At 35.4% G+C, this 26703-nt stretch overlaps 1 protein-coding gene and 1 long non-coding RNA gene across 2 annotated transcripts in view; both read right to left on the bottom strand.

Moving 5' to 3' along the window:
• LOC132727490 (N-chimaerin-like) overlaps nt 1-22965 on the bottom strand; it is a 51861-nt gene extending 28896 nt beyond the window's left edge. The window contains exons 1-2 of the mRNA XM_060713020.1: nt 22942-22965; nt 11314-11439 (exon numbers count right to left, since the gene is read on the bottom strand). Of these exons, the coding sequence (XP_060569003.1) occupies nt 11314-11389 (76 nt within the window). The 5' untranslated portion in view covers nt 11390-11439; nt 22942-22965. The remainder of the gene's footprint in view (nt 1-11313; nt 11440-22941) is intronic.
• LOC132727487 (uncharacterized) lies at nt 2419-3665 on the bottom strand. Its single transcript, XR_009625361.1, has 2 exons — nt 2894-3665; nt 2419-2737 (listed from the first exon to the last, which is right to left on the bottom strand). It is a non-coding gene; the product is annotated as an uncharacterized LOC132727487 (long non-coding RNA).
• Nucleotides 22966-26703: the final 3738 nt, after the last annotated feature.

The following is a 26703-nucleotide window of genomic DNA, read 5'->3' as shown; positions in this document are numbered from 1 at the left end:
CTGATTATCAGATCTGTTTCTGGATTATGATAATCACATGATGATTATCATCAATATCATAATATCAAATATGTAAAGCAAAAACGCATGAAATCTGTTAAAAGGGGTAAAAGATAAGTATTTGACCTTCAAAATAATCTAATTCAGAAAAATTATTTATAAACATTTTGAGGACTTTTCATATAGACATATAGGCACAATTTATGTCATAATATTCTAACAATTCTAAAATTCAATGAAATTCTATTGAACAGTTTTATATTTTTTTGTCAGTAAAAACTCCTAAAAAACGCATAGGTGGCAGTATCAGTGTTTGGACACCCAACCCCTATCTGCCCCTGGGCCCCTACTACAACCCTGAAAAAAATAATTCAACACTCTAAGGCTTACTATAAGGTACCAAATACAAAACCACCGATGAAATTATATATAAAAAAAAATTTACACTATCAAAATTATAGTTAACTATAACTATCCAAACACTGATACTGCCACCTATGAAAAAACGTTATGGTCAGATTTAGGGGAAGAAACTCAATTAATAACATGACTTTTATCCCATGCAGAGTTACTGTTCTTTACTTATTAAAGTCCTCCCTTATTCAAATGTCTAAACACAATAATCAAAGGTTACAATTTAAATAGATTTTAAAAAGAGATACAATATATATACTATTAGTAGTATAATGGTATCTTATCACACACTGATAAAAAAGACAAAAATATATTGAATCAATTGTTAATAAAAAAATAAAAAATACAAATTCATATTACTCTTTAATAATACTAATATTTTAAAATATCAGGTAAAATTGCTAGATTTCCTCTTTAAGTTTTATTTTCTTTATCTGGTTTTAGTGCCAATTTAACAACATATAGATATATCTGAAAACCAGTACAAGCAGTTGTTGGTTGGTGGATTTTTCACTAGATCTAAACTGATTTTTGATAGAAATTATAAAGTATACATGTATCAATATTTAATACTGTACTGTAATCCTCTCATTTTGAAACAGAGTCAGAACAATGAATGAAATTGATTTTTGTTGTTTCATTTAGTTCTGGTTTTTAGGTTCAGGGTAAGTTTATTTTTTGTTTAAGTGCCATTTATGACCACTTCGAAGTTACCTGACCTGAATGCACATGGATTCTATACCAGTACTGGTCTGTTTATCAGAACACTAGGTCAAAATATAACTTTAGAGATACAGGGTACAAAGAATAAGGATCCTTGTATCTAATAATCAATGGATCAAAATGTCTGAAGCAGACAGATGCTTTCATAATGACTTTTACATACAAAAACATGTAAAACAACATGTATAGAGCAGACTGTCTGATTTTATATCTAAACCAGTCTCTATACAATTTGGCTTCTTCATTTTTGATAGTCAAATCATTTATTTTAACTTTACTTTACTAGGATAAGATTTTAATTATTTCTGAAAAAACTTTAATTGCCCATAGTCCCAAAAATACAATAAATGTTATTAGATGACCCAAGTAAATAGAAACCAGGAACTTGATAGCAGGTTATTTTTTAATATACTTATCCTTTTGAAATTGAATCCACTTATTCTAATAATGAACAATAGTTCAAAAGAATTTAAGTTTAAAGTGAGTAGCTTTAAAGCTTTTCTAACTTAGACTTTTTTACATAAAACTTAGGAAAGTCAAAAAGGGGGTGGGGTATAAATGTCAGGAAAATAACTTCAAGGTGATCAACACATTTGAAATGGTCTTCATGTATTTTGATACATAAACAAGTACTGAGTAAAATTGAACTGATTTTAATTAAATTACTGTGCATTTCAAATTAAAAAGATAAATGACCTGCGTCATGACAAAACCAACATAATGGGTTTGCGACCATCATGGATCCAGTCCAGCCAGCACATCCGTTTGCTTACAGACCCTAAAACCTGGGCTGCCAAAGCAAATTGCAAAATCCGAGGAAAATACGCCGGGGGTCATGGGGGCTGCGCAAGCCCCCTTTGCAGGTCCAGGACAGAGCCCTGGTGGGGGCCCAACGGGCGAAGCCCCCGGAAGCTCCTGGATTCTGATGATTTGGTATGCCCTAAAATCAATTTCCTGGACTCTAAATTTGACTTCCTTGGTTGCCTTTAAAGCCATTCAGAGACACTTTAGTTGGACTTCAGGTTTTCATCAGCCCTCAAAACAAATATCCGACATTTTGACGCATTTTGACAACAGACAAGAGGGACAATGTAAACTGTAATTTGATTGGTTATTCTAAAATAGAATGCTGGAAATGACTCAATTTGACCAATGAGAAAAGCAATTACAGACGTACCATAGGCGGCTAGCGTAACGATAAAATCCGAAGCGTGCGGGTTTTGGGGTACTGTATAAAATATGATGAATGAATTTCTTGCCTTTGTCGAATTTACATCAATCTCAACTAGAACTCCGCGAGTCGGATGTGTCGCCTTGTGAACAATGTAGTTTAGGGGAAATGGCCAGGACAAAAATGAAATATGAAAAATAACAAAGGGCAATAACTAAAAAAATAATACGTGCAGAGCAGCATTTCTGTACACTGCACTTCTTATCAATAAGATCTATCATTCTATGATGTTTCAAGTCCATAGCTTTCATACTTGAGGAGAAATGACCAGGACAAAAATAAAGTAAGAAAATCAACAAAGGGCAATTACTCAAAAATAAGAAATGCAGAGTATCAGTTCTTATGCACTGCACTTCTTTTTAATGAGATCTATCATCCTATGAAGTTTCAAGTCCTTAGCTTTTATACTTAAGGAGAAATGGCCCGTACAAAATTAAAAAATGAAAATAAACAAAGGGCAATAACTCAAAAAATAAGAAATGCAGAGTACCAGTTCTTGTGCACTGCACTTCTTCTTAATGAGACCTATCATCCTATGAAGTTTCAAGTCCATAACTTTTATACTTTCGGAGAAATGGCCAGGACAAAAATTAAGTATTAAAATTAACAAAGGGCCATAACTCAAAAATTAGGATACAAAGTACCGATTCTTGTGCACTGCACTTCTTAATAATAATATCTATCATCCTATGAAGTTTCAAGTCCAAAGCTTTTATACTTAAGGAGAAATGGCCCGGACAAAATTAAAAAAATGAAAATAAACAAAGGGCAATAACTCAAAAAATAAGAAATGCAGAGTACCAGTTCTTGTGCACTGCACTTCTTCTTAATGAGACCTATCATCCTATGAAGTTTCAAGTCCATGGCTTTTATACATTAGGAGAAATGGCCTGGACAAAAATAAAGTATGAAAATTAACAAAGGGCAATAACTCAAAAATTAGGAGTGCAGAGTACTGGTTCTTGTGCACTGCATTTCTTCTTAATGAGATCTATCATCCTATGAAGTTTCAAGTCTATAGCTTTTTTAGTTGAAGAGAAATGGCCCGGACAAAATTAAAGTATGAAAATTAACAAAGGGCAATAACTCAAAAAATAAGAACTGCAGAGTACCGGTCCTTGTGCACTGCACTTCGGGTTATTGAAAGAAGCATGCATACCAAGTTTGAAGTCAATCAGACTTATAGTGACTGAGTTATGCTCCGGACAAGCTTTAGCGGACGCCGACGCCGACACAGACGCCGCCGCCGCCGACAAAAGTAACCCCTATATGTCACCTTTTCAAGGCGACACAAAAATGACCCAGGAGCTCAAGAAATCCGTGGATTTCCACGAATACCGGAAAATCGGCAGCCCTGTAAAACAAGAGGGCCATGATGGCCCTGAGGTCGCTCACCTGTATATAGCCCCCCCCCCCCGGCCCAATTTTTACCCAAGATCTTTTATTTGTTTATTTGAACAGACTTGGTACTTACTATACACATATAGTTAAAAACAATGACACCCCTCGGGCAGGGCCAGTTTTGACCCCTGGGCTTTTATTTGAACAAACTTTGTAGATATTTACTTAAAGATGTTTCATGCTTAATATCTAAACTCTAGCTATTTGGGTTTTTTCAAAGTAGATTTTTAAGTTTTTAAATGCTATACACATATAAGGAAAATCAATGACCCCCGGGGCGGGGCCAGTTTTGACCCCAGGGCTTTTATTTGAACATTCTTGGTAGACACACATTAGAACATGTCTCATGCTAAATATCTTAGCTCTAGCTCTTTGGGTTCTTTAAAAGAAGATTTTTTAAGTTTTTTACTATATGCATATAGGGAAAATCAATGACCCCCTGGGGCGGGGCCAATTTTGACCCCAGGGCTTTTATTTGAACAAACTTGGTAGACATTTACTTGAAGATGTTTCATGCCAAGTATCTAAGCTCTAGCTCTTACGGTTCTTTAAAAGAAGATTTTTTAAGTTTTTACAATATGCATATAGGGAAAATCAATGACCCCCCGGGGCGGGGCCAATTTTGACCCCAGGGCTTTTATTTGAACAAACTTGGTAGACATTCACTAGAAGATGTTTCATGCCAAATATCTTAGCTCTAGCTCTTTGGGTTCTTTAAAAGAAGATTTTTTAAGTTTTTACTTTATGCATATAGGGAAAATCAATGACCCCCTGGGGCGGGCCAATTTTGACCCCAGGGCTTTTATTTGAACAAACTTGGTAGACATTCACTAGAAGATGTTTCATGCCAAATATCTAAGCTCTAGCTCTTTGGGTTGTTTAAAAGAAGATATTTAAAGATTTTTCTTTCGGTTGCCATGGCAACCAGAGTTCTGCATGGAACTAAATTCTTTGAACAATTTTTAAAGGTGACAACCAAAGGAACATTCCTGTATAGTTTGGATGAAATTGGCTCAGTGGTTTATGAGGAGATGTCATTTAAAGCAAAAGTTTACGGACGGACGACTGACGCCGGACTGACGCCGGACAAAAAGAGATCACAAAAGCTCACCCTGTTACTTTGTGACAGGTGAGCTAAAAACTGATAGCCAACAGCATGGTTCCTGATCAGACTGTGCGGATGCGCTGGATGGTCTGGAATCCATGCTGGTCGCAAACCCATTATGTTGGTTTTGTTGTGACGCGGCTCAAATATTGAACTAAAATTAAGATTTTGATGATGGGATCATGCAATAGCTTTTTCTGCAAATTATTAAAAAAATCTAGAAATTTGAAACCCCTTAAAACCCCATCTTTTATAAATTCTTAATTTTTCATACTTTTTTTTTTATTTATTGACCCACTCATCATCGTTATATTTCAAAAATCATTATTTAAACTGACACAACTGAAATGAAGCTTTTATTATTAGCACAAAACAAAAAACCAGTGTTGTAGTTTTTGGGGGTCTTTTTCCCTGAGATTATTTTTGTCTGACATTCCATGAATAAAGCTCTTCATTATAATGTATAAACCTAAACAAACTAGCACAATGAAATATGCAATATTTCAATCAAGCTGGCAATGTGTTAAGATAAAAAGATCATCTCAGGTTACAACTAGTCAGGCTATTTTAAGATTAATTTGGTTCAGAATAAAACTATAGACAAATATTTTGTAAAATGAATCTTTTTTTCAGTATATATTTATACAATAGACTGTAAAACCAGTCTCTCTTGCAAGCATTAAAATTTTTGTTGATTTTTTTTTTGTCAATAATTTTACAATAGCTAGAACTTTACGGATTAGTTTATGATGATTATAAAAAGAAATACAACAGGCTGGAAATTGTCACAAAACCAGATTTTCTGCCAATATTCAATACATGGAAAAAAAACAAGGGACCACAAGCTCCCAAAATTAAGATCAAATCATAAATTCATCAATATCTGGCAGGGCACACGATGCAATCATTCTTGAACAGTTTGGTTGTAATCCTTTGAGAAATGGAGAACATTGTATATGAAGAAAATTTGTTTAAGCTTTTGACATATTCCTGTCATGCCCCATCCCCCCAAACATTCCCACCTATGCACACCCGATGCCCCCCAAACATTTAACAGAGTTTTCTGTTGATAAACCTGGTTAATAAGTAATTATGTTTGTATACATGTGTATATTATAGTATATTGTAAACTTCTAAATATTTTAGATTGTCAAATAAAGCAACTTAAATATTTTTATTATTTTACAGTATTACGTGATATTATAAAACAGGAAACTGAATGTTGTTAGTTATATACTTGATAATTACGCCATCGGAAATAAATTTAACAATGTACAACACATAAATTTGGTAATTAAAGTATTTTAATCAACTAAGGAAGAAATAATAATCTATTATTTAGTTTTCAACTTTATCTAAAAAAAAATTATCTTTTCAGGAAAATAAAACATGATTTTACTTTTTTCTGTCAAACATGAGTTTGCAGTATTTTTGTAAATAAAACAAATCTATTTATAAATTCCTAAAATAAACTGCAGCGTACCATCAAGTCTCAACTTTTTTCTTTCTTAAAACAAATGAGGAAAAAAGGCCGAATGATTATTCACTATTTCTATGTGGTCATGTCATTAGATAGAAAATTATTTCATACTGACAAGATGTTTATTACATTGTAATGTATATATTAACATGTGTAATATGTTAATATGTCAAGGCCATCATTATATTTTTCTAGGATTTATTCACATTATATATATATATATCATTATATGTATTATATTGGTTAAAGGCAGTCAAGTGTTTGGACAATATATTATTATTGCTTCTTTCCCTCCTGTCACACTTCAAACAAAAATTATTGTTTCAATTGCCGAAGAAAAGTGAATTGTAATTTTTTTTCTTGAGGGGTCAGGTCAAGCAGTATATATTTTTATATCTACATGACAGCCTGTCTATTTCAATGGTGAAATAGACAAGTTGAAATCTATACTAAAACATTGTGGATTAATCTTTTTTCTAGCTCACAATTTATGAACATTTTCTATTCTTTCAATCTTCGAATTTCAATCAAAACAGCCCAAGGTTACAAAATAATTCAAGTTTTTTTAATCAACCAAATCAAACTATGCACTATCAGAAAATTCATTAAGAATGGCTCTCTTAAAGTATCCAATCTAGTATATATAAATAAAATTATTCATTCCTGCATAAAATGAACACATAGATTTACAATTAAATACATACATATACACATATATATACATACAATGTATCAAACATATGTTGTTGTGTTTTTTTAACTCAATCCATATACATGTATATAACATATGTTACTTCTACATGTATTCAAGTATATAAATCAAACCAATCTTCAACCATATCTTGACTTAGGTATAAGACCTTGTCATTACCAATTTGCTCCCACTAGATACCAACATCTTCACAGAGATACCCATCTCCTTACAAAAAAAATCTACCAAAGAAATCCCCCCCCCCCCTGAACCTGCCTCGGCAAAACCATATCTCGCATGAGTCAAACACAACAAATACAATCAACCTGTTTGTTTTACTCATTCTTGACAGGCTTGAGGTCTTGCAGAATTGTACATGGAAACTTGACTAAATACATAAAATTAACATCTGGTTCCTATAAGATGCACAACAAAATGCACTCTTTTGAAATAGATAGAAGTGAGGATAATGTGAGGATGTTGCATCTTCTAACTTCACTCTAAAATAATCGAAAATCTTATCTAAAGAATTTCACACCCACAAACAAAAAATATATGCAAAAATTTTTATCTGTAAGACTGAAAAGGATCACTGCTGTTGCAAAACATTTTAATTCTGTGATTTTTATAATATTTTTTTTTTACTTTAAGGTACATTGTATATAAATAGCAATACTTTAAATTTCTAAAAATTTAAGAGCTGCATGAATATTTTTTTTTTTACTATTAAGTACAAAAATAGCAATTCTTAATAAACAAGATATGTTTGTAAAACATGTATGCCCCCTATCAGCAGCCAATAAGTCATGTGAAAAGGTTTTTATGCATGACTTCTGACCCAGTGATCAAACAATTAATAAGGGTTATCAAGTATCTACTGGTCATGACCTTTACCTTTGACCCCTTGACCCAAAACTCAATAGGGGTCATCTGCTGGTCACGACCAATCATCATACAAAGTTTGAAGTTCCTAGGCCTAAGCGTTTTTAGTTAATTGATCGGAAACCATTTTAACATACAAGGTCAATGTGACCTTGACCTTTGACCCCTTGACCCCTTAATCAATAGGTCATCTGCTGGTCATGACCAATCACCATACCATGTTTGAAGTTCCTAGGCCAAAGGGTTCTTAAGTTATTGATTTGAAAGCATTTTTACCTACAAGGTAAATGTGACCTTGCCCTTTGACCCCTTTAGCCCAATATCAATAGGGGTCATCTACTGGTCATGACCAATCACCATACCAAGTTTGAAGTTCCTAGGCCTTAGGGTTCTTTAGTTATTGATCAGAAACCGTTTTTACCTAAGAGGTCAATGTGACCTTGACCTTTGACCCCTTGACCCTAAAATCAATAGGGGTCATCTACTGATCATGACCAATCACCATATCAAGTTTGAAGTCCCTAGGCCTAAGGGTATTTTCGTTATTGATCGGAAACCGTTTTTATCTACAAAGTCAATGTGACCTTGACCTTTGACCCCTTAACCCCAAAATCAATAGGAGTCATCTGCTGGTCATGACCAATCACCATACCAAGTTTGTAGTTCCTAGGCCTAAGGGTTCTTTCGTTATTGATCGGAAATTGTTTTTACCTACAAGGTCAATGTGACCTTGACCTTTGACCCCTTAACCCCAAAAATCAATAGGGTCATCTGCTGGTCATGGCCAATCACCATACCAAGTTTGAAGTTCCTAGGCCTAAGGGTTCTTTTGTTAATGATCAGAAACCGTTTTTACCCAAGAGGTCAATGTGACCTTGACCTTTGACCCCTTGACCCCAAAATCAATAGGGGTCATCTACTGATCATGACCAATCACCCTACTAAGTTTGAAGTTCCTAGGCCTTAAAGTTCTTTAGTTATTGATCAGAAACCGTTACTGCTTACAAGGTCAATGTGACCTTGACCTTTGACCCCTTGACCCCAAAATCAATAGGGATCATCTACTGATCATGACCAATCACCATACCAAGTTTGAAGTTCCTAGGCCTAAAGGATCTTTAGTTATTGATTGGAAACCGTTTTTGCTTACAAGGTCAATGTGACCTTGACCTTTGACCCCTTGACCCTAAAATCAATAGGGATCATCTACTGATCATGACCAATCACCATACCAAGTTTGAAGTTCCTAGGCCTTAAGGTTCTTTAGTTATTGATCGGAAACCGTTTTTGCTTACAAGGTCAATGTGACCTTGACCTTTGACCCTTTGACCCCAAAATCAATAGGGGTCATCTACTGGTCATGACCAATCACCATACCAAGTTTGAGGTTCCTAGGCCTTAAGGTTCTTTAGTTATTGATCTGAAACCGTTTTTGCTTACAAGGTCAATGCGACCTTGACCTTTGACCCCTTGACCCCAAAATCAATAGGGATCATCTACTGATCATGACTAATCACCATACCAAGTTTGAAGTTCCTAGGCCTAAAGGTTCTTTAGTTATTGATCGGAAACCATTTTGCTTACAAGGTCAATGTGACCTTGACCTTTGACCCCTTGACCCCAAAATCAATAGGGATCATCTACTGATCATGACCAATCACCATACCAAGTTTGAAGTTCCTAGGCCTTAAGGTTCTTTAGTTATTGATCGGAAACCGTTTTTGCTTACAAGGTCAATGCGACCTTGACCTTTGACCCCTTGACCCCAAAATCAATAGGGGTCATCTACTGGTCATGACCAATCACCATACCAAGTTTGAAGTTCCTAGGCCTGAGGGTTCTTTAGTTATCACTCGGAAACCATTTGGTCTACGGACCGACGGACCGACAAGTGCAAAGCAATATACCCCCTTTTCTTCGAAATGGGGGCATAATAAAATAAATAAACTACATAAATAAAATAGTGCAATCTGACCAAATAAAACGCTGCTTGCAATTTTTTTGATTTCTTATAATAAAAAAACTTAGGCCTAAAATAAAATATTGTTTGTTTTCCCTCCCACTATCTACCCGTTTCCCCTCCTACTACTCCCACTACCTACCCATTTCCCCTCCCACTATCTACCCATTTCCCCTCCCACTACCTACCCGTTTCCCCTCCCACTATCTACCCATTTCCCTCCTACTACCTACCCATTTCCCCTCCTACTACCTACCCATTTCCCCTCCCACTTATCACAGCTCCTTCCATCCCCCCTCCCCCCCCCAAAAAAAAATTAATTTGTTTACTACACAATAATGAAAACAGAGAGTGTCAATGAGAAACACATCTTTATATCTGTCTCAAGTTTTTTTAAATTGTATAAATATACAAACTGGAATATACATATTGAATAAAACTGAAAATATGCTTTTAATTTACTATGCTAAACATTCATCATTTGATTTGAACTCCATATAATTTTGATTTAAAAAGAAATTCTATCGACCTACCTACCCTACCCAAACTTGCATTGGTCGCAGGAAGGGAGGGGAAACAAAGATATTTTTAAGGCTTGCCTTAAAATAACAATGGACTCATCGTAGTACAAAGCAGGTCAAGTCCATTATCAAAATTTAGGTGATGTCAAGGTTAAATAAAAGTATAACAGAAGTATAGTAATCTTAAAACTTTGATTAGAGAAACCCTGGAGACTACAGACAGACTTATCGCCATACAAACTGTCAAACATAATAAACATTTCAGACATTTATCCAAACTACATTTTATTTGCATCAATTGAGAACCTTTTCACGACCATCAGTTTCCAAATTGTTGAATATATACATAAATTTTCTATAAATTTTCCAATTTATTATGTATATATGCAATCCTCCTTTTAACAGGCTTTTATATTTATTATAAATTTTTTTATGTAATTATACTAATTATGATCATCAAGTCTTCAATTTTCAAACTTTCTAAATTTGTTGCTATGAAGATAATCTTAAACTGATGTATGTTATAGCATCATAAACTTTGCTGTGTTAGAAAGGAATGTGGGTTTTACATCACATCAACAGTGAACAGAGTAAAAGTTATACAGTGACATCCCAGGAAGACATTAGGTGCCACTCCATGAATTATTTCAGGCACAAACAGGTACCTGAGTAGAACCATAGACGTTCCGTGAGCTAACCAGATAGCTTCCTCACATGACAGTATCCAAAGTACCTAACAGGATTCAAACCCACAGCATTGAGGAGGAAGTGGTTTGAAATCAACAACCTTAACCACTTAGCTACCGACGCCCAATTGGAATGTATCATAATAAATGGGCAAACCATTTACCATTTTTACGAAAGATAAAAATGACAGACAATATGTACAATGTAATGTAACTTACCACTCATGGATGTACGATGATATACCATGTTATAATATCGAGGTCTAGGTACTGGCCGCTCTTTGTTCACTGACATTGTCTATCTTCAGTATCTCTTGTAAGTTAAAGACTTACATTCCTACAAAGCTGAAAATATAAAACATTCACCGTGATATGGGAGTGCTACCATGGTATCAATATATAAGAAACAAGAAAACCATGACAGACTTTTATTGCTCATACAACACAGATGTCCAATTGCACGGTGAAGAAAGACCAAGTTAATGCAGAATTACAATATGACAAAGTCTGACAGACTGAAGCAATTCACTGGTCCAGAAAACATTTACATACATGTATAAATTTGCTCATCAAAGGACTTTATTAATTTATGTTAAAATGACAAGTGTGCCTTGAAACCAAATATTTACATACAATGTAATAAGGAATCAAAACTACAGTATAACAGTGTAGAATGACCCTCTGTAGAGCAATCACCTCTACAATAATAAATCACCACTTTACCAAAGAAAGACTTTACAAGAAATTTAATGTCTCTAGAGTAACACCTCTCAGCAAGAACTTAAATCTTTGTCTATCAAAGGGGTGTTGCTTTGTAGAGGTTTTACTGTATCCTGATATCCACCTAGTAAAACTCTGTATGTCATCATTTCATGATGATCTAATTCAGGTACATGATCACTACTGTCACATCTTTGATATATGAACAAAATTTCTATATGTACGTCATGTAGCAAAAATTTACTATATCAATATATATAACAATACAGATTGTGAGCCATGCATGCAATTATGCTTTCAAAACAGCTAAATTATTTAATCTTTCAACTGCTAAATATCTTAAATATACTTGTCCATCTGTCAATTAAGACAAAACTATTCACCGGGAAAATTCTAAAGTATATACTGACTGAATAGTGACAGTCCAGACTATAACAAGAAAATCATTGATGCAAAGCATCAAAGGGCGACGCCAAAAGAATTTGATCCAGATTTGCACCTAAATACTTAACAAAAGATGTGTACTTTATAGCAGTACCATTACATGTGACCTGGAGGCTAGGGCCAGTTTAAGTTGAAACTTAAACCAAAAAAGAATAGACTCTGTCTTGCCAAGATGCAAAGACAATTTATAGTCAATTAAGCAATCTTATAAGACTCATGCTATAAGAAAGAATTTCTTCAGATTTATTTTATGAGACACAAGGATTCCTGAGTCATCAGCATATAATCACAGGCACGAGTATCGGACCTGGGAAGAAAAAATATGACCAGATGACCAGATTGATAAAAAAAAACTGTGTTTATAAAAACCAAAAAAAAAAATGTAAATAATGATCCCCTTTAAAAATATACTATCAACTTGAAGTATATTTTTAAAGGGGGTCATTATTTACATTTTATTTTGGTTGTTGACACTTTTAAGATGAACACAGGTTTTTTATCAATCTGACCATATTTTTTCTTCCAAGGTCTGATACTCGTGCCTGTGCATTATAATAAAAGCTTACTGCTTAGGGTTGAAGACATGTAATTGACATATATTAGACATAAAAGAGGACCTAAAATGAACATCAGGGGGACAGCATAGGTACTCAGAGCAGTAGTAGAATGAGTACCAGCCACATCAACCAGCTACTATCAGAGATAATACTTAAACCATGTAAGAATGTCATTATATATGGCAGATGCTTGAAGTTTCATGAAGAAGAAGAAAAACAACTTCTTCATGTGCAGTATAGTGTGTTCAACTGTATCAAATGCCCTTTGTAGATCTAAAAGTATCATGCAATACTGCCTTTGTCCATTTCAAATAATGCAATCTGTTAAATGAATCAAACATGTGTCAATTGAAAAACCACTTCTAAACCCTGACTGAAACTGCCTGACCATGACTCGAACCCATGACTTTCAGAAGACCAACTGAGCTATCCGGCCTGCTACACATTTTCTCTTTAATAATGAAACAGTTCTAAACCACAACATATTTCCCCACTATATCGATTTGTGTTCGTGAATTTCTTATGTTACAGAGCATAGGAAATTGAACTCATGCTTATATGCAGTCACAGGATGAGAAAAACTTTGAGCTTGACCAGAACTCAAACCTGTGACCAACATAAGAAATTTTATGAAGGCTGATTTGTATTTTGCATCAAGGGCACCGGGCAAAAACATGAAAATGCAACAAACAAACCACTTTGTGGTAGATTGTATTTTCATGTTTTCATCTGGCGCCCAGTTACTTTTTGTACTATGTTGGTTTTCATGTGGCACAAATCACCCACTATAAATTTAGTGCACAAATTTATTCAAGGGCAAGTAACAATCTACTCTATGTACAGTCTGTTGTCGGGTTGACTCAGGAGACCTGGAGGTTGAGACCGGTGTCCCTTCATTACAAATAGATAAGACAGAAGCTGTCCTTTTCAAACTATGCACATGTTAGAAAAAAAATAGAATAACTATTCAGAATATGATTTTTTGAGACTTTATTAATTATATTGCTTGATCCAAGTTTAAGGACATTTTCAATCAATACATGTTTTATCATTTATAACTTTAAATGAAAGTCTCATCCCTTTAATAATAATGACATAACTGTATCTCTTTAAATGCAGAAAAATTATAAGTCTCAACATATCAATATACTACTGTCTAAGATATACATGTATGCACATAACATTAATAATTCCCAGTTTATATTAAATAAATATGAAATCCTAACATTAACATTAACATGCTTTTGATGACCTTACAACTGGTGAATTATATACAACAAAAATTGTATTATAAGTAATACCTAAGATAGACAGAAAAGAACAAATAATTTAGTAAACATGAGTTACTTCCCCTTACAATAAAGAAAACCTGAAACCCAAAAGAACACCCTAAACAGCAAAATTATGAAATGCTGCAGGTTCAGTTTTATCAAGCCATGCAAATTAATGGTAAAGTATTCATAAAAAAATAGATGGCCATGTGTCAGCAGTAATTGCAGAAAATCGGATAGCTTTCAACATCCGGATACTGGTACACTTTGTAAAAACAACCATTCTGCGCAACAGATAAATGTAATAAGGATAAAATCAATAGGATAATCGTTTACAACAGTTCCATTACCTATCCTTATACTCAATTGCAGGTGAACTTTCTTCTTGTAGGAAAATTTTGAAAATGTATAAATGAATGAATGAACTGATACGGCCTCAATCTAGACCACAACGATATTCGAAATCCGGGTTTTAGTATTGTCATTAAAACTAAGGGACAAGCTGTTAAACTTAACCTGCAATTTCGTGAAAATAATATCACAATGCACATGCTTTTTTACATAAAGTTATTAAATACAAATATAACAACACATTTGTTTACTTGATTTTTACGAATCAAAATAAAACTAATTAACACAACATGAAATTAACTGCTAATAATAACAGCTCCTTCCATAGGCAAAAATAAAAAGCGTTCCATAATAGACGACGCCGCTCACCGGCGTCGCCAATCAGACAGCATGGATGTGCTGGACAATCTTGGTATGTACTGGTAACAAAGGCAGAATAAGTAAACTTTTGCTAGCAGGCTAACAGTTAAAGAGTCAGAACTAGGAATGAACAGCCTTTGTTGCCAGTAAATCCATGCAGTCTCAACACTCAACAGGCTATATATAATGGTGATTTAAATTTGCAAATTGATATCCAAAATTATAACATGATGATGTAATGAGAAGATAAGTCCATCCTTGAAATTTAGTGCAGTATGAGTTAGGTATAGGAATTGTAGAGAATCATGATTATTCACTTGGGTTTTAAGATATATGCGTGTGTGTTTGAGTTTGTTTACCCTCGCCACCGGAAAGAGACCATATGGGCGAGCATGAAAACACTCAATCCAACCCCTTTGCTTAATTGAGTCTAATACACCAATTGAGGCCTACTTTCACAGTTAGCATATTTTAATTCTAAAAACAATAATCTATCAGTTATCTTTCAATTATGCTACGGTATTGATAATTAAACTTAAACATATATCTGTTCATGGAATATTTATAGTTTCTCATGGATTTGGTTCTGTATACAAATGTAGTTAATTCTTAAATAATCTTAAGTGTCATGCATTAATCAAATAAATATTAACCTGTTAGGTACATTATTATTTTGAGTTTGTTTCTGGTTCTGAGATAATTATGCCATTAATATTGATAATCATACTTCAACATATCAGGCCACGATAAAATTATTCTTGGGTCACTTGCCTTGCAGGACTAGTGACCCTACAAATTTACTTGCCCTTCAAAAAATGTACATGTACTTGCCCTTTATTTTGACAGACAAAATTGGTTAAAATCAAAAACACAAGACTCAAATTTACTATTTACCGCTCTGTATCAGCAGGGTTGTCATTAAGAGGCGGCAGGAGGCCAAAATGCCTGTCTCAAATGCATTATGGGCCGCCTCAAAATTAAGAAAACACTCTTTGTTATGCATGATAAAGACAGAAATGACCGCCTCAAGTTCAAAACAAACCTTCTGCAAAAAATGTTAATGACAACCCTGTATCAGTATAATTGGCTTTCTTCAATTACATGTAAATATTGTTTGAATTACTTTTTATTCTTTTAATATGTAATCTTCGACATAGCAAGAATACTTATTTCATTCAAATTTTAACACTATCGGCTAATATATTGACCTCATGGCTAAGTACAAAACATTACCGAACGCGTATATATAAAACAGTGTTGAATGCTGCTGTTGTTACAGAATCGATTCATCATACACGTTTGGTTAACTTACATGTAGGTTGATTTCTGGTTTTCGTTTGACAGTATTAAGATTGAGATGGCATCTGCAGTTTGAGTTTAGTTTACCAAATAACTTCATTAAAACAAATTATTAGAGAAACATCATTTGGATTGGGAGAATCTTACTCACCCAACTGGGCAAGTTTAATAAACTTTTTTCTTATCCGAACTTTCACTGGCAAAAATGAGAGCAGGTGAGTGGATTTGTCAAGGCTAGCATATATCTGTACATAGAACAGTAGCTACAAGGCAATTATAACTGGTCAATCTGTTACAGATGCCAGCTAGCTTTGCCTCCATTGACAGGATCTTTTCAAACTTAGGTCATATACAAAATAAACTGAGAAATATACTAGGAATTGAAAAGTGTGTTAAGCTTGTAGTTTGCTATAGAATGTTTTACGCTTCAGAGGAAACTCACTTTTTTAAGCCACAGAAAATCATGCCAACCAGAGATTGAAAATTCCACTTGTCCGCTCATAATTACTAGTAGAATTTAAAAGAATTTGATGCAGGACAAGTAGAAAATTGTTGCCTGCACATTGGATTTAGAAGCTACTTGTCCAGCAGGAGTTGTGACTCTGAAAATATTTTTCCATGCCTGCTGCTTCTTATATACATCAATGACCTTCCTGAATATGTCCAATCCTCTAAAGTCCGCCTATTTGCTGATGACACGGCCATCTATCTATCTCTGACTGCCGCTTCTCATTCTAGCTTACTGCAACACGACTTACACCAACTTGAACAATGGGAGACAAAATGGGACATGCAATTTAATCCATCAAAATGCACAGTTATCCAAATCACAAAACGAAAAACAGTCATTCCAACACAATACCTTCTACATAACACCACATTAGAAACAGTCTCATCTGCAAAATACCTTGGCATTACAATATCAAATGATCTAACATGGAACAAACACATAAACAACATCACAACAAAGGCAAATCAAACACTTGGTTTTCTACGCCGAAATATCAAGGTTCACTCAGAAAGGTTAAAGTCAACTGCATACAAGACACTTGTTAGGCCCCAGCTCGAGTATAGCTCCACGGTCTGGTCCCCCTACACAGGAACTCTCATTGACCAGATAGAGTCTGTCCAGAGAAGGGCTGCTAGGTGGGTCAAACATGACTATGGCCGTATGTCAAGTGTCACTGACATGTTGACTTCCCTTCAATGGAGGCGCCTTGACCTTAGGCGTATTGACCAACGCCTGGTCATGTTTCACAACATCTTGCATGACCAGGTGGCTATCCCTTTCCCAAATTATATCGTCCCTCTTACAAGATCATCAAGAACATCCCATCCCCATGCATTCCAACAAGTCCAAACTAAAACTGATTACTATAAATATTCATTTTTCCCAAGAACAATAGTCCACTGGAATGCTTTACCACCTGATATCATGAACCTGTCTGGCCCCGAGTTCAGTCAGGCTGTTAGCCGGATTGAACATACGTCTCCCTAAAATACCTTCTCTATTTTTAACCTGTTTTTAACAATTTACTCATTTCCATTACTTTTATATTCTTTTATTTCAGTTCTTTTACTAACATTCTTGTCAGTTGACGCGCGTCAAGTCTAGGTCCCCAGCAGGGGTTTGACTATATGGAAGATAGATAGAACCCTACTGTTTTCAATTGTAAACATTATGGTTTCACATTTAGTGATTTACTGCTTCAATACTTGTACACACTATACTCTAACTCTGTATTATCGGCACAACTCTATTACCGACATACTCTCAGTATTTTGTTATGTGCGGTCATGCATACGTTGAAGTTAAAAATCTTTGACCTCATTCAATTAAAATGTAATGATTAGTTGAATTTGTACTGCTTTACACAGAATATTGATTATTAAATTCATCAATGAAATTCAATGCAGACATATAGGAAATGTTAAGTATTGTGGTGAGGTATGGTAGTGTAACCGTAATCCGGAACATACCGTTCCCGGAAGGTACGAGATTTAGTCCGGGCAAGACGAGAACGATTCCTAGCCGCCATCTTGTAGGAAGGTAATTAGAACGGCAAGATAAATCCGAAGAATCTGAGACATATAAATGGTCATCCGTACAGGGAAAGTGTTTCAAGGTAAGCAGAACACTTTAATGGTGGCAGCTACTATTCGAATTCACGTCAACTTCGTAGGAATTCTACGCAATCCGGAGGTAAATCAGCGATTTTCTCAACCATAAAAACTTTGGTTTTCAAATATTGAAATCTAAGTATTTCCGATATTTGGGAGGGGGAAAAGGGACTGTTGGTTTGGATTGAACAAGCACTGTACGTTTAGATGATTTAATGTGGAAATTTGCTAAAATTGAGTATTTAGAGTACTCTTTTGGTAAGTTTAGAAACTTCGGATATTCAGACTTACGACGCATGCGCATCGGAAAGCTAAGCTTCCGCCCTGGATCAGTTTCGCACGTGAAAACTGTGCCAGTTCAGCATTATATTTTAAATATTTTTGAATAATATTTGGGTTAAATTTTTGGTATATTTTCAGCGGTTCAGTATAATTGATTGAATTTATTTGCATTGTTGTTTTTCAAGGTCAATACACAAAGTAGATGTACTCTTGTTTGATTTTTGTTTGTATGTATATAGTTGAAGGCTAAGTCTCACTATATATTTAATTTTACAATTAGAGGCAAAGATCCTCATTGTATTTATAAACAACAAAGTCGGATTTTTGTATTTTATTTTCGTTATTGATTTTTGAATTACTTAGTAAAAATTCTATCATAATTTTAATCTGAATTGTTTTAATAAATGTAAATTATTTTTCGGGAAGGAAATAATTGTCTGTAATACATTAAAATAATTTCGAATGTAAAATAATTGCAAGTCTGCTGTCTAACGACTGATTGACTTGACATACTTTAGCTGAACTTCACTGAATCCAATTGCACGAATTATAACTAATTCCTGCATTAGTCGTCGTTATATCTTTGGGCTACCAAGTAAGAACAAAAATAATGGCAGGTTGCAGCGAAAGAATTTGTGTTAATTTTGCTTCGAAAGAGGAACTCCTAAGGATTCCGGGCATAAGTTCAAGGATAGCTGAGTCTATTATTACAATCCGTAATAGTGGAGGGAATATAACACTCGGAGTGCTGCAAGACATGTTAGAGCGCACTTTAGATAAAGAAGAAGTAGCTCTGCTGGACTTCTCACCAAGTGAGGGGTTGCCATTAGATTGGGGGAAAATACTACCTAAAGTACCATCTTCGTCAAGGAAAGATTCTGGTGAAGGAGGGGACAGTCGAGCAATTTTGGACAGCTTGTTGGATGTTCAAGAAAAAGGGAACTTCAATGAAGATGCTGAGGAGCCCGACAAGATTCCTTCAAGTAAGGATTGGCAAGAGGTACAAAAAGTCTTGAAAGTAGCCAAAGATATCATTCGCGCAAAAAATGCAAGTAGTACGGTTGACCCCCTGTCCTCAAAGGCCAAGTCTCTGAGAGGTGGGGCGCGTCCCAAGCTAAACGCAGCTGCTAGGTATGATGATTCTTCAAGTGATGAATTATCTGGACTGAGTAGACAATCTTCTCCGCAACCTAGAGTTAAATATAGCGCGAAAAAGTCCGAGACTGCAGCATTTATTCGGAGTCTGCCGAAGAGGTTGCAGTATGATGGAAAGGGAAACTGGCTGGCATTTAAGCAGAAGTTCTTTCGTTATGCTAACGCATGCGATTGGACGTCAGACGAATGCCTTGATGGTTTATGCTGGTGCCTGACTGGAAAAGCCGCTGACTATCATGCAATCATCATGGAGAGAGATGGCGATATTTCTTATCGGAAGCTCTTGCAGAAACTGGAGATGAGATTTGGTTCCAGGGAACCTGCTGAAACAGCCCAAGTGTGTTTCCAGCAATCTTCACAGCTGCAGGGGGAGTCTCTTGATGATTGGGCAGATAGGGTCATGACCCTGGCGACAAATGCGTTCAAAGACCTGCCTGAATACTATTCCAATAGGCAGACAGTGAGCAAGTTTTGTGAGGGTCTGGTAGACAAAGATGCCGCGGTAGCCGTAGCCATGGATAGACCTTCAACCATGGAGGAGGCAATGAATAAAGGCCAATGGTATCAGCACCTGCATCAGTCAGTTTATGGCCGTTCTAAGAAGAGGGCTAGTAAAGAAGTTGTTGACGATGGCGCTAATGTGTTTGCCCTAGAAGAAGCTCCTGAGGTTGCGCGAGCCAACGCTGCTCCATCTCAGTTGAGTTCTTTGGAAGTGGCAATTGAGAAGCTTCAGAGATGTTTTGACAACATGGTCCTGAAACTAGATGAGGAGAACACTTCTCAAGGAAGAAGCAGATGGCCTAGAAGAACTTGTTTCGGTTGTGGAAAAGAGGGTCATTTCAAGTCTGACTGCCCCTCACTGCAATAAAAAAAATCAAATAAAAAGGGGAGGAGGTAGTATGTGTTCTTCCGGTTAGCGCCAGAGTCTCAAACCAGCGTCATTTCATGCTAAGCATGGAGTGAGACCAGGTTTGTGAAGGAAACAGTCATGGACTAAGTTCCATGCTGGATGTATTCTCGATGTAGACAGCATGTAAAGAAACATTAGCAAGTGTATTGCAGAATAGTTCAATTCGAGGCTCATTTGGTATTTGCTGGGAAAGAAGCAACACAGACAGTTTAAGCCAGGTCGAGGAGGGTTGTTCCATAGCAACATAATCCTATGTGTTTGTCAGAAGCATGTCAAAGCTGCATTGTCTCGAATACCGGTATCGGGGCATTGTACGAGTATGTTTCTGGGGTCGAACTGAGGAAACTGCCTTGTGGGGGATGTGATCATTGCGCAAGGGTTGACTTGGACCTCGTCATGAGGGACGTAGATGTGGCAATTCTCTTGGTATTGCAAGGTGTGTGAAGATGAAGTTTGACCGTGACAAGTCATAAGGTATCATCGCAATAATGTCGATAACCAGGTATCACGAGGTGTGCGAAAGATGAAGTTTGACGAAAGTCATAAGGTATCATCGCAATAATGCTGATAATCTGGAAGAGATTTGCAGATCCATTGTATCGTCGGCAATTCCAAGGTCACAAGGGTCGCAAAGGTTCACAAGGAAGCAAATGTCCGAATGTTGGGGTTGTACGCAGAGAATCAGGTCAATGGTGCTAAAGTTTAGTGTGTTTGAAGATGCTGTAAGATTGTGAGCAGATATTGAGAATACAGATCGATGCTCTTATGGTGGAAGGGGAAATAGGGCACAGTTTTGAGTAGTGGAACAACTTTCGCTAGAAGCTGTAGAGTAACTTCCGCCAGCAGTGCTAGTTCTAAGAGCTAGTGCTGGGTTTTTAGTATTGCCAAAGTCATTAAGTAGTTCTTGTACGTCCTGGGGCTAAGTCCCACTGACTGAATAAGGAACAGTTCCTATAAATAGACTAAGTTCTATTGAGGGACATGGGCGATACTAAAGGTAAGATTCCCAATAAGTAGAAAGGTTCTTCAGATGAGTCAGGATATACCATCAGGTGGTCTCTAGGTGTTGCAGTGACCAGGGCCAGGTTTAAGAAGATGTTCTTCTGGTATGGCAGGGGTCAGGATAGTGCAAGTCATGTGACGACATGTGGAATTGCATTTGCAGCATGAAGACAGATGGTCATGGGCAGGTTGGCACAACAGGTCCTGTTCTGAAGATACAAGGGAAAACAGAGGTTACAGCCAAAGCAAGCTGTGGTGCCTTTGATGCTGTTGGGAGATCTTATTGGAAATAACAGAAGCCTGGGATATTAACAAGTACAAATGTGCAATGCTAAGTTTGTTGCTTTCTTGTTCTGTGTTAATGTGGCTGCTGTGGTGTAGAAGGTATCTCCACAAATCTGTAGTCAACACTCAGGTTTGGTGTAGAGGTGTAAGCTGCAATCGGCTTAGGAACTGGATGCTGGCCGCTGTTAAAACAGTGCCCAGGAAGGTAAGATATCTAAGATATCAGTTATCCAGTTAAGCTATCTGTCAATAACTTGTCAGATAGGCATTTGGCAGATTACTGTTGCACAGGCTAATGCCTGCCCACTTATAATCTGTGTTTACAGGCCAACGCCTGTAAAGGCGGTTTTGTGGGTACTGGTTTGAAACCCAGGAGTGGACTTGAATCTCGGGGTCCCGCACTTCCAGTGAGAGGACTTCATCTTTAAAGTCGGGGGGAGTGTGGTGAGGTATGGTAGTGTAACCGTAATCCGGAACATACCGTTCCCGGAAGGTACGAGATTTAGTCCGGGCAAGACGAGAACGATTCCTAGCCGCCATCTTGTAGGAAGGTAATTAGAACGGCAAGATAAATCCGAAGAATCTGAGAGATATAAATGGTCATCCGTACAGGGAAAGTGTTTCAAGGTAAGCAGAACACTTTAGTATGCTGATAATACGGAGTCTAATGCTATGAATGCAAGATTAGCCATGTCGAGAAGATAATTAATTTAAAAGGCAAAACATGCAAAATACTTTTTTTACTTTTAAAGAAATCAGAGTTTTGCATGAATTCATATTAATTATTTAAAGAAACATGTAAAAGTCAGATGTATACACATTTTCATGTAAATATGAATACCTATAACTTCTATATGTAAAATACCTATCTAGGCCTACCTGTCAAAAACATCAAATGTGATTTCCTATTTAAAAAGAATTAAAATTATCGTGTGTCGCACTGTCGGTTTGTTTTGACAGGTCCGAAATAATTTTTACAAAAACATTAAAATCTATGAAATATTCTTGCCCAGTAAGTAAAACAGTACTTTGAATTAAACGAAACAATCTAATAAAATGCATAACAATAGATGAAAACAAAGAAATATACCAAATATCTGTAGAGATCTCTTCCTATTAGTCACAAAGCAAAATGTTTGTTTAGGGTTACGTCCCTTGCCAAGGTTACTCACCGCAGCTTCACTGGCCTAATTTAAATACAAACCGGTATAGAGACACTAAATATTAGATTTAATGACGCTAAATAAACTCCGTCTTATCTATAGGCATAAACACACTCTAAACCAGGTTTCTTTATTCCATAAAGTTTATTTATTCCATATAGCAATTGGATAAATAACACAAAGATACAATTCTAAACGCCTGTTACTCCAAGTTTCTTAAAAAAAAAAAAACGAAAAAAAAAACGAACTCCACAACAACGCCCGTTTTTTTAATGGAAGAAATAGTTCATAGTAGCATTTGATTGAGCCTGTTTAGTGATGACAGGAATTTGACCGTTATGATAAATGCAAGTTACCTTCCAAGTCCCCTAGGATGGGCTTAAGCAGTATTTAACATTAATATTTGACAATACAGTAGTGCAATTTAGAAACATCCGCAGATATTTTCGCACCCAGGTTCTTTGTGACAATTTAAATTATGTGTCATTCCATGAAAAAAACGGTGTGCGGTCTCAAAGAAGGAAATGAATCCTTTAGAAAATAAAAACAACCAAAAAACAAAAACGATGAAACAAAATAGAATTTAAAATGTAATCTTAAATGGCGTTAAAAGGTCATGGAGCCTGCAAGTCATAGAAAACCCATCAAAAGACAAATTTAAAAAGCAGACAACAAATCCTAAGGATGATTGTACACTATTCAATTTCAATCAGAAATAATAAGAACAACCCAAAAGGAAAAAGACCAAAAAGCTTTTGCAGAAACTAACAGATTGAGAACAGAACAGAACATACATTTTATTTCTTGTACATAATACATATCAAATGTTACGTGGCCAAATGAAAAATACAATATTTTAATGAATCGGCTGAAAGCAAGAAACGTTTATTTTTTAAGAGAATGCTAAAATAAGTTATAAGATAACATGTATATTAAAAAAGACTAAATGTTTATTATGCTGGATGATTTTAGACCATGCGACATGGGGAAATAGCTGTAATAATATTTATTTAAAAATATACTATTTATGATGGAATACAACTGGCGTAGCTTGGTCTATTTTTTTGTGCAGGCAAATTCTAGGAAAACGACAGGCGATAATTTTAAGAAGAACTGACAGTGCATGTCTCCTAATGTGGCTTTGACGCAACTTTGCATCTTGTTTGTATAATGTGTAACGGGTGCACCTCGGCGCTTGACTTTGTTGGGACGAAAGCCAGTTGACGCCTTCGGCTTTGTAAAGGTGCCATGCAGGCGGTTGAAGCATATTCCAAAATATGGCAGACTCACATATTTTAATCTGTAGATGGTATGCACGAACGGCTTTGCAGGAATCTTTAAGATTACATCGTAGGAAACCAACTGTTGTGGCGCTTTTGCTTCTGTTGCTATATAATGTTTTTCCTATTCGAGAAAGAGTCGATTGGCTTAGAGAAATTATGAAGTATCGAAGCGGTATGTAGCATAAGTGTGTAACTCGGAGACAGCTGAATCAAAATGGGAAGTTGATGCTAGTCATTGAGCAATTCACAAGTTGAAAAAAAAACACCACAAGACACGATTAAATAAATTCCATTATTATTAATAATTGTTTGACTAGCTGTTGTTAATAAACAAAGATATAGAGGATATTTGTTTGTTTCAGTGTAAGATCGAAAAATATTTCACCGAGTGAACACCAGATGCAATATTTTCCACGAGTGGCGTAGCCACGAGTGAAAATATAATAGCTGGGGTTCACGAGTGAAATATTATTTGATCTCACATGTAAAACAAACAAATTTTCTGTTTATTTCATGATTTTTTAACGATTTTTACACCATTTTACTGATTTTTGCCGCGTAACGTCATGCTCTTATCTTCATGACGTCATCAAATAATGACGTCACAATGTTGAAGCAAAATATAATTCCATGATTATTTTTAGATTTTAGATGTTTTTCAGCACAACGTTCGTAAATATTTACGAACTACAGTTATCACGTACATTTTTTATTATGATTGACTACATTTCCGCTGAAAAAACATTCATTAATGATAAATATTTTATTTTTACGCCAAATATAGTTCGGCTACTGTGAAATTATATTTGGTAATCATTACTGTGAAATTATCAGAATATAATTAACCGTTATAATTCAGTAATCTACTGCAAAACATGTAATAAATAATGCATAATGTTAGGCGAGATGAACAATACCAAAAATGTTTTCATTAGGATAACAAATGTACATTTATATCAATGGGGAAAATAAAAATGTAGTTACTTGCGTTATAGAAGTCACGTGATACCAGCACTATTAAAGTTAAACAATTACATGTACTTTGTTAGAGAGATATTGAAAGACGTCTCATTAGGTACGATTTATCTTGGTATTGTGAAACAAAGTAAAACATAAATTTTGACAGTTAACAGAGATAAGCAACTCCTATATACTCCATTGAAATACTACTTATGCCTATGATAAAGTGAAAAATAGCCATACATATTGTAGCAATCAAAAGTTAATGGGTGTATAGATTTGATCCTTCTATAGTATATACCATTTGATAGTTAAAATAATGGTAACGTTCTTCTGTGCCTTTCAAAAAACGTAGCAGTACGTACCCACTATGCCAATTTTTCGTCATATGCATAATTGCAGTTGTGTTCTCTTAAAAAGTGATGTGTTATTTATTTAAATTGGAATATCAATTGTAAATGCTTTACCTGCAGCCATAGACAAGTGTATAAGCTTCCAGAAAATGTATTGTTTTACTGATTTTGTTATCTGCTTAATAAGTTTTACTTGCTACAAGTTTTAAGTTTAGTAAGCACGCGTGCTAAGGAAGTTGCCTATGCTAGCTAAGATAAGATAAGATAAGATAATCTTTATTTATAGTCGGTTTCATAAAAACATTAGCTATATAAGCTATTTTCCGACATAACTGACTATCCTATAACAATTCAAACAAACAATCTGTATAAAAGAAAATATATAAAAGTATTAAGAAGATCAAGCTGTTTACTCATGCACATTGATTTTACTGCCAATGTAATGTTTAGCATTTTATTTATATTAATATTTGTTGACCTGACATTTTGTTTTTATAACTTAGATGCATTTTCTTTGAATATTTCTTCAGCTCAATGCAGCTCTATCTCCGTTCTGCCAGGACAACTGACTTGGATTTGAACATAATTATATGTAGTTCATCAGTGCAGAGTACGCCGTCGACATCTCCCCGCTCGGTTTGCATTACGTTTTAATATGACAAGCACAGCTAAATTGTTCAATTAATTTGTAGATACTTTTATTTGGACGAAAAATATGCTAATGTATTCATTCCAAACTGGGGTGCAATCTATATCCCTAGTTTCAACTTTTGTGTACAATTTTTGGGTCACAGCAGCCTAACTAGCTTTTATACCGTTGCTCAATTTTTATATTTTCACAAGACAACCTCTCTTAAACACTGGACTCTTTCACATTCAAAGCTAGCTGAATAGACTTCATTGAACGACTTTATATTACTGCTAGACCTGTCGCATAAGGTCAAAATGAAAGCGACATTTAAAGTTATGGAAGTCAGAACTAATTCAAAGCAGGGTATAACCATTAAACAAATTACAGTGAAGAAGGGTCAGGGAGGAACCAAATAAAAATTCCTTTTTGAATTGCTAAGAAATAAAACACAAGCCATTGACA

The sequence above is a fragment of the Ruditapes philippinarum genome, unplaced genomic scaffold (genome assembly GCF_026571515.1).
Source record: "Ruditapes philippinarum isolate M1 unplaced genomic scaffold, ASM2657151v2 ctg1201_1_1_1_1, whole genome shotgun sequence".
In the NCBI taxonomy this organism is placed as follows: Eukaryota; Metazoa; Mollusca; class Bivalvia; order Venerida; family Veneridae; genus Ruditapes; species Ruditapes philippinarum.
This window is presented reverse-complemented; position numbering and strand designations above follow the sequence as displayed.